This window comes from Pollicipes pollicipes, unplaced genomic scaffold, assembly GCF_011947565.3.
Source record: "Pollicipes pollicipes isolate AB1234 unplaced genomic scaffold, Ppol_2.1 Scaffold_7231;HRSCAF=8579_pilon_pilon_pilon, whole genome shotgun sequence".
NCBI classification, from domain to species: domain Eukaryota; kingdom Metazoa; phylum Arthropoda; class Thecostraca; order Pollicipedomorpha; family Pollicipedidae; genus Pollicipes; species Pollicipes pollicipes.
In genome coordinates this window covers 29,585,119-29,594,185 of record NW_023597034.1, presented here as the reverse complement: position 1 = coordinate 29,594,185, position 9,067 = coordinate 29,585,119, and the positions used below count along the sequence as shown (strand labels likewise).

At 49.6% G+C, this 9,067-nt stretch overlaps 1 protein-coding gene across 1 annotated transcript in view; it reads right to left on the bottom strand.

Moving 5' to 3' along the window:
- Positions 1-7,079: 7,079 nt before the first annotated feature.
- The window catches only part of LOC119109965 (5-hydroxytryptamine receptor 2A-like), a 24,903-nt gene continuing 22,915 nt past the window's right edge, over positions 7,080-9,067 (bottom strand). Inside the window, 5 exon segments of the mRNA XM_037233711.1 lie at positions 7,080-7,512; positions 7,717-7,886; positions 8,552-8,601; positions 8,604-8,657; positions 8,660-8,812. Of these exon segments, the coding sequence (XP_037089606.1) occupies positions 7,080-7,512; positions 7,717-7,886; positions 8,552-8,601; positions 8,604-8,657; positions 8,660-8,812 (860 nt within the window).

Sequence of the window (9,067 nt, the reverse complement as noted above, 5' to 3'; positions counted from 1 at the left end):
TGTTCTAATCCTCAGGCTGTTAAGTGTGGCGCGCGGGCGTAGTGAACACGTGACTTACCCGCCGGTCGGGAGGGCCGTGTTTACGGAAACATTTCCAATATCCTGATAACCCGTCCTGACGCAGGGTGTCATAATCAGTTTTATGTCGATGTAGCAAGTGCCCGAAAGCTCAGTGATTTATATGGAAATTACTCACTCATGAGCTTCCAATACATGTTGAATTATTGCCCAATTCGCAATTTAACGCACGCTTAAGGTCAAAATGTGATGGACCCTACTCAAGACTACTCCAACTGCAGCCTCCTGTGCCTTGTAAGGTCGCTGACCTATGACAGGTCAATGTAAGCCATGACTGTCAGTGAGGCCAGTTCTGTGGAATCGTTCAACCTGAAGCGACGACGGAGTGTTTGACGAAGTGTTTGAGATAGTATCTCATTCTACTAGCCAGTTGTGTTTAGAACGGCGATTTTACCACTGACCTTGGGACAACTGCGAAGGTCAGACCAAGGTAATAACCAGCTAGCTTTTCGCTGGATCGCTTGATTTATGGGTAATAAAAATTGTCCATCACAGGGACGTCAACAGAGATTGTATTTCGGCTTCTGGAAAGCCAGAGGAGGCCACTGACCTAAAATGATCCAATGAACCCGTGCTGAATGAATCCCGTGTTTAGGCCCGTACCGATCAACGTAATCCCGTGTTTAGGCCCATAACGAGCACGTAATCCTTCATGCTCATTTGCATTAAAACATCAAAATAATCTCGGATTTTCTGATCACTGTGACCTTTTAATGGCCAAACCAGTGATCTTTTGATTAGATCAGGTATCTGGGACACATGTCCTTGCGCGACCAGATCTTAAGGCACTTCGGACATCGATCTGGAATTTTGTCTTTTTAGACCTTGCTTTCCTGGAGGTAAAGACTTAGGGATCCGAAAATATAAGCCATGCGAGTTCACATATGAACCTGCCTACCTCGTGAATTTTGCAGCTCCAGCGCTCATAATTCTTGGTGGTCAGTCAGTCTGGTCTTAAGGTGGTCATTTGGGCCCCTACCCGAGCGTGTCGCGTTTAGCCGGCAATTCAAGCGTGTGTTAATCGACTCTGAAAGTTTGATGGACCGACCTGGAACCGTTCCAAGTGATTTTAGATGCTTGGATTTCAATCTTTTACTCTCCGAGGCCTTACTAGGTCTAATAGGGAGCGGCTTTGTCCGCCTTTTCGAGAGTTCAGAATAAAAGCCAAACTGAAGTTGCCAAGGCAGAAACTAATGACTATCACCGACGGAGCAATTTGTATTTCATTTCCTTGGAATGCATAGCTTCAGCGCAAACAGAGAGCCATCAGAAACTAATTAAATATACAGTGTGGCCACGGGATCGAAGCTGCGGAAGCATCAATTGGGGAAAGTTCCAAAGTCGGATTGTCGTTACCACGCGTTCCAGGACAGATCAAAGGCCGTCTTACACTCTCATCTCTCGGATTTGAACGTAACTTGGTCAAAGGTACCCAGAAGCGGTGCACAGCGTCCGCCACATTATCCAGCATTTCAGCTCAAACGTGTCGGATTGATAGCCCGCGGCAGTTCATAGCCGCGTCGTGTTTGTTTTTTATAGCAAATTTGTTTACTGTGGCCAATGAAAACTTATCAAATTTAACAAATGCATTTGCATACATATCTTTGGCTAATTAGCATACCGATATTGTTTCAATGTTATACCTTCCCCTGCTTTCCATTCGTTTTCGGTCATTCCGTTCGTTGATACATTTGTTGTCGAAAATACTTTGATGCAAAGTGACACAAAACTGCCTTAGGCCATAAATTCGACAGGTTTGAACGAGACGAAATCAGCATATTTTAACTCCTCGGCAAAAAATGGACAACCACACTACCAAAAGCGCGGGTTATATCGTGCGGACATCCGCGTGCGCTCGTTCAAAACCACAAATCCATCAGTTTCTGGGGATTTTACAGTTTTTAAGGGAGATCTCAGCAGACCATGCAGCCAACTGCATGACGTAGGTGCATGTGCCGTCTACGAATCACCCACGCCGCCCAACACTGTCCGATTCATAGGGACGTCGGCTCCGCCAACCTGTTGCTGGTTATGCCTTGGCTGCGTAGCTGCGTGCTACTGCTGAAGGTCCTCCGCGCGGCAGATATATTCCACAAGCGCGTGGCTGGCTTCTAGGACAACATTGCTACAACAAAACTCACACTGGCAGGAGTGCCACGGCGTTCCTTCCACTGCCAATATTTATACAAAACATTAGTGCCACGGAACACAACTTATGCTCCAAACATTTATGCCGCCATTACTTATACACGTCAGTGCTTCTGCTGCAAAACACTTATACGCGGCATTAGTGCTTTACGACAAAACTTATACTTAAAAAATTTATGTCCGTCATGATTTCTGCTGCAAAAGCATGTACAGACATTGCTTATACTCGAATATAATTCTACTGCAAAGAATCTTACGTGGTATCAGTGCTACACTAAACAACTTATGCTTCAAAAACTTATGCCCGTTGATACTTCTACTGGAAATACTTATGCAGCCATTGGTTTTACACGGCATTACTGCCACTGAAAAGCCTTGTACACGACATTTGTGTTACCGCAGGGACTTGTGGTCACGCATTTGCTGTGGAAGTAGTGACTGGTATATGTTATTGCAGTATAAGTTTTGTCGTGTAGTACTCATATCTTGTATGCGTTTTCGCAATAGAGGTTTGCGTATAAGTGAAGACTGGTAAGTATTTGCTGTATAGGTAATAGCGAGCATAAGTTTGTGCAGCTTTGCAGTGCAGCACTCACGTCGTGCACGAGTTTTTGCAGCTTTGTAGTGCAGCACTCACGTCGTGCATGAATTTTGTAGTAAACGTGATGTTTCGCATAAGACAAGACTTTATAAGCTTTTGCAATAGATGTAATGACTCTATAATCACTGTGTGCTTAATGACGTAGATAAATTATATTTTTGAAGCAGGTATCTGGACGTGTAGGACTCACGTCGCGCATGAGTTTTTGATGGACAATTTTTTACGTAACACTCACGTCGTGTATAAGTTTTTACAGTCGTAAAAATGCCGCTTATAGACAAAGTCTGTATAAGTTTTTTCAGAAGTCATGTCGCGTTTGACGGATGTTGCAGCACTCTCGTGACTGTTCACTGAGCAGTCGCGGGTTGTAACAACACTGTACAGAAATATTATGGCTGAAACAACGGTATGCGGTCGTACTGCCACACAGACGCGAGCTCTGCCCACCTGAACACACGTGGACTCAGGTGGGCAGAAGGCCGTTTGCTGGGAGCGGAATACAACAACTTTCCAATTGTTTCGCGTATTGCCTGGTAAGTCAATAGCGAATGTCCACTTTTGGAAACAATCGAAAACATGATCTGGTAAACGATCACGACCTATCATTGAAATAGAAAGCTTTCGACACTAAAACCGCATCACTTACTGGATTTTCCACGGAAAAAGATCTTACTTATTTTCAAGTTTAAACAAGTTGTCTGGTTTTCAGATTTCGCAGACCACGCCTACAATGCGAACGAGGGCTTTCAAGGTGTCAAATCGGGCTTGTTCAGCATATAATGCCTTGTTTTTTATTTTCATCAATAGGCCATGGCTGGCTTGCGTAGTTTGAATGGAGCACACTAACGCTGCTTACATGTCCGCAACGGTAATGCAAAGAGCCATTAGATCCAACCATCGTCACCTCACCGCAACTTTAAAATGTCAATGCGCGTTTACATTCTTATGGTATTTAGTGCCGAGTGCAGACGCATTAATCACGTGACTTACCGTCGGTCGAGAGCGTCGTGTTACCACAGGCAGTGTCAAGATTCTCATTGTCTGCCTCGCCACGGGTTGTCAGAATCAGTCTTATGTCGGTATTGCAGATGTTCAAAAGTTTCAGTGATTGAATGGTACATGAAACTGGCGCAATCACTGATGTGATCCCAATGCATATGGAATTGTTGGCCAATTCGCAGTTTCACGCAGGCTAGAGGCCAGAACGAGCCGGACCTTAGCCATAACATTTTAACAATCGCGTGCCTTCCTTCTGAGAAGGCGCACGAGCGCCAACAAGAACATAACGGCCACTTTCGCCCTCGCCCTGATACGCTGTTTTTCATAAGGCCGGCTGACAGGGTGGTCGATGCGAGCCTTCCTGGCGTTTTCAAACTAGAACGATAGAGCTTAGCGGAAGATACCATTGGATTGATCTAAACGAGATCTCACGATTGGTGGCAATTTGGATGTGGCTAGATTAAAAATTGACCCCATTATGCAAGGTCAAATGTCAAAGTTTCGCGAAAAGCGCACTTTTCAGCTTTATGGCCTAATCCGTGCGAGATTATGCCTTGTAGTGATACGAAACTTCAACAGCCGTGTGTCTTGTTCAGTTCTGAGTAAAATGGCCTATAGTTTACTATGTTTTGACCATATCTTTATGACGTATGGCTCCGTTGATGCGCGCGTTCCACGGCATCGTCGGTTGCCGCCCGCGCAGGCCGTAAATCGCCGCACAGCGTTCTACCAAAACCGCCGCTGCTCCGAGACCAGAAACGCCTGGGGCGCGTACTTGGTATCGAAACACGCGCGACGAACGCCTCATAAGCTACTGAAAATTTGGCGTGATTGCACGACATACCGTAGAGGCATCCTCAGCAGATCTTGGAGGGAGTGGCTCCCTGCTCACCGATTTGGGGATCCAATCCATCTCATTACTCATAGTTGTTCAATTGTTTTTTTTTATTTAGCTCAGTTCAGACTCATGCTTGCATGGAATCATTCAGCTCATGACTCACGCGGGTTCCAAAATTAAAGAGCCATAAGTTAAATAGCATGCAATGTAGACTAGACCGCACTAAGCCAGACAGCTGGCGGCCTGCGCCTAGTCATGCAGTGAATGAGGGGTCAGGTGTGGATTGGTTCAGCGCTGTGGCAATTGACATTTAAAAATATGACCGTCCCATGTAGCAGACAAGGCAGTAGGCAATCTTTCATTGGTTTTAACACAGGATATGGGAATGTGGGATGTCTACGCCATGTAATATCGTCTGGTTTCTGGCTAAGATTTGGTATACCTGAGATAGGAATGATCCATGTTGTGCTTGTTGCTTAGAAATTACAATGACAAACTTTGTGCTGATTTTGCAAAACACTTTATGACTGATGCTGCATGCTGTTCATTTTAACATCCTCAAATGGTCTGCTTATTTGTCTGGGGCATGCTGTTTTCTCATGTTACGAGTCTAATTTCGGCCATATGACTTATTGACTCGACTTTGTTAGAAATGGTCGACTCACGATTCAGTTAATAAAATTTACGAAAAATGTGATTCAGTTCATAGCTTAAAGTAACATTTTTCATCTCAAAGCGATTGCCTCGTGAGCGAATGCAAGATTCAAATCTTTTCGAACAAATCTGCCCGTGTCGGGGCAAGGATTAACATGTGGTTGACTTGTTGATAAAATAACAGAATATTTGATCACACTGTTCAGGCTATTGTCAGTAAATTGAACATGAAGGGAAACAGGATCAGTAAAAATTAGCATGTTGTGCTTGATGTGTATGCAGCCAGCGTTCTAAGCTTACGTCCATGTTGTAGGTGAAGGACGGCATCATTGCAAAACCTTTTAGACCGACTGTGTTTGACTGACAGACGGGTTGTAGCTGGCTGACGGAGATGAAGTATAGCTATTTGTGTTGCTATTTAAAACATTGCTAGGGAAGCTTCGAGTTCACTAGGCTTTGGAGATGTCATGTTTGTATTATTGCATGTGGATACATATTTTCCCCAGGGGTATTTTTTTGGAAGTGTGTGTATACATACATTTCAAGGATGTCAACGCGTGTCGGACTCTTCCATGAGTTTAATTCTGGAACGAGACTTATCTAGCACCAGCTCGCGCAACCAGGCTGACGGCCGGCCCATACCAGCGTCCGTGATATATAATCCCTCACATAATGTAAACCTTGTATCCGACAATGCGTGCCATTATCTGGCAAGCAGCCAGCGGGGACGTCACAGTGGTATTCCCTTCCAATCGCACGAGCCTCGATATACGCTGCATGGCGGGTGGACGCGGGCAACACATGTAAACATAGCGTGTGGGTTTCCATCGGCCGCCGACAGTACACCATAGCCCGGGTCGCGGACTATTTCGCGTGACGAAGCATACTCCGACACGACTAATACCGGCAATGGACCGCGACTGACAGCCGCGTCCACCAGCGAACCTTTGTACCTCGGAGGCGGCTGTGCATGCGAAGCCGGCGCGGGAGAACGAACCGGACAGACACTGACAGGCCAGGTCAGACATACGCGGACCCGCGCAGGGCCGGGAAGGTAGATCCACCTACCTAGATAGAAGGTAGATCTACCCAGGCGGGTAGATCCGTCGGTCGACACTGAGCACTGAGAGAGGACAAGTTAGCAACACGTCACCAACTGATCGACAGCAGTCCGTGTCACCAGCTGACCAACAGCGGCCTCACATCACTAACGCATTAACACCAATTCCGCGTCAACGGCAGACTATCACCAACGCGATGTCACCACTTGTCAACACCAGTCTGGCGTCACCAGCTGATCGCTGTCAAGCGCGGTCACGAGCCAATCAATGTCAGCCACTCGTCACTGGAATGTTGGCCTCAGTCCCACGTCAGCAGACGGTCATCACCAGCCCACCGACAGTCACCATCGCCCCCACATCACCAGCTGATCAACACCAGCCCCGCATCAGCATCCTATCATCACCAGCCCTGTGTCACCATCTCATTATCACCAGTCCCGCGTTCACGGCTGGCCATCACTAATTCCGCGTCACCACCTGATCATCACCAGCCCCGCGTTCACGACTGGCCATCACCAGTCTCGCGTCACCAGCCGATCCTCACCACCCGGTCATCAGCCCCGCGTTCACGGCGGTCATCACCAGTCCCGCGTCACCACCCGATCATCACCAACCCCGCGTTCACGGCTGGCCACCACCAGTCTCGCGTCCCACCCGATCATCACCAGGCTCGCGACGGCAGCCCGGCAGAGCCGCCTCACTAGCAGATGGACTGTGACTTAAAGGCGAGCCCAGGCCGCTGCAGCGGCTCGACGCAGCGCGTCTGCGAGAGGCTCGGCGCGCGGAAGTGAGTCGACGGCGGCTTCGAGAGCGGCGTCGTGGTGGCGCCCGTGTCGTTGAGGCTGTAGGCCCGGTACTGGCGGCCCTGCTGAAACTGTCGGCAGCCGCAGCGCAGCAGCTTCAGGAACGCCGCGCGGAACGTCTTGTTGACGCTCGTGTAGATGATGGGGTTGATGGTGGAGGAGACGTAGCCGAGCCACAGGAACACCGCCTCCACGTACGGGTTGACGTAGATGCTGTTGGAGATGCCGTTGCTGATGTTCAGCGTGAAGAACGGCGCCCAACAAACGACGAACGCAAGGAAGACGAGGCCGAGCACCTTGGACGCCTTCTTCTCGGCGGTGAGCGCTGTGCTGGGCGCGGCCGGCGGGCGGCGAGGTAGCTCCGCCGCCGCCAGGCGCAGCGTCAGACGGCCGCGTCGCGTCTCGCGGCTGATGTTGTGCGGCGTCTGGACGCCCACATCGCGCGTGCTGACGCGGCAGCCGAGCCCGTTCGGGAAGGAGGCGAGGCGGTGCTCGCCGCCCTCGCGGCGGCCGTCGCTCGCGCCGCGCTCCGGCCGCGCCAGACTGCGCCCCACGTGGCGGTGGCGCAGCGTGGCGCCCGAGCGACACTTGCGGCGCAGCAGCAGCGTCGTCAGCGAGTAAGTGATCACCATGATGATCATCGGGATGAAGAAGGCCAGCAAGCTGCCCAGCACGAAGAACATGCGGTTGTTGATGGCGCACACCTGGAACCGGACAGGGGCGTTTTTGATGAGAGAAGCACGTAGGACGGCAACGCTTCCGCATGACGACAGCACGCGAAGGGCTTTGTAGTCAACTTCATATTCAAAGGTTTCTAGTACGTGATGGAGGTTTCGCGGATTCAGACAGATTGTCTGAATGCGCGAAACAGACGTCATGGACTTTTGATGCTTCATAGACTCCTCCAAACGTGACAGACAAGTTTATCATTTGCAACGGGATGACCCTCCTCATAATCATACATTTGCAACGGGATGACCCTCCTCATAATCATACATTTGCAACGGGATGACCTCCTCATAATCATACATTTGCAACGGGATGACCCTCCTCATAATCATACATTTATTTATGTACAATAAACATTTTGTTCGAAGAGGAAGCTTTGAGTATCAATCATCCACAGCCGTGTCTAAGCGCCATTTGCGTGTAAGAGAAGGGTGCTAGCGAATTCGTTTTCTGCCAGAGTCTTTCACCACGGCGGGACCCTGATCCTCACTAGGCCTCACCAAGTACCAATCCCAATCCCGACGCTCCCAATCCCCGAACGGGTTCACCGCTCCCCATCGTCCCCTCCCACTGAGTCGCACCTTCAATCCCGAGCACCTCCGACCCAAAACACCACCCTCAGCACGCAGGCACCCTTTACCTTTGGACTGGGCATGATGTTGTCCAGATTGACGATGCCGAGGATGGTGACGAGCTGGAGATGCCGAGCGACAGCAGCCAGACCAGCACCACGCGCGTCACCACTGGCGCGTGGTGTTGCGCGGCTGGTTCTTGAGCGGGTCCCGGATGCCCAGGTAGCGGCCCAGCGAGATGAAGCTCATGTGCCAGATGGACGCCGTGCAGGCCAGCACGTCGCACGTGACGTAGAAGTTGCACCAGGCGGCGTTCAGCGGCCACTCGTCTGCAGGCGCGGCAGGGTTGTCACGTGTGCTATAGGGCAGCACTTTGGCGTGTGGCTTTGGGAAGTTTGGGGGTGCAAGAGAAGATCACTTCGAGGGTTATGACCCCGGTAGAATAATTATTCCGAACACTGTCCCGCCAATGCCGTTATGTGCACGCGACGTTACGCGTTGTTCCGTAAAACTGCTACTAATGCTAAAAAAAAACCAAATCCGCGAGGCTGTGATATCACATACCTGCCCGATGCCCAATAAGA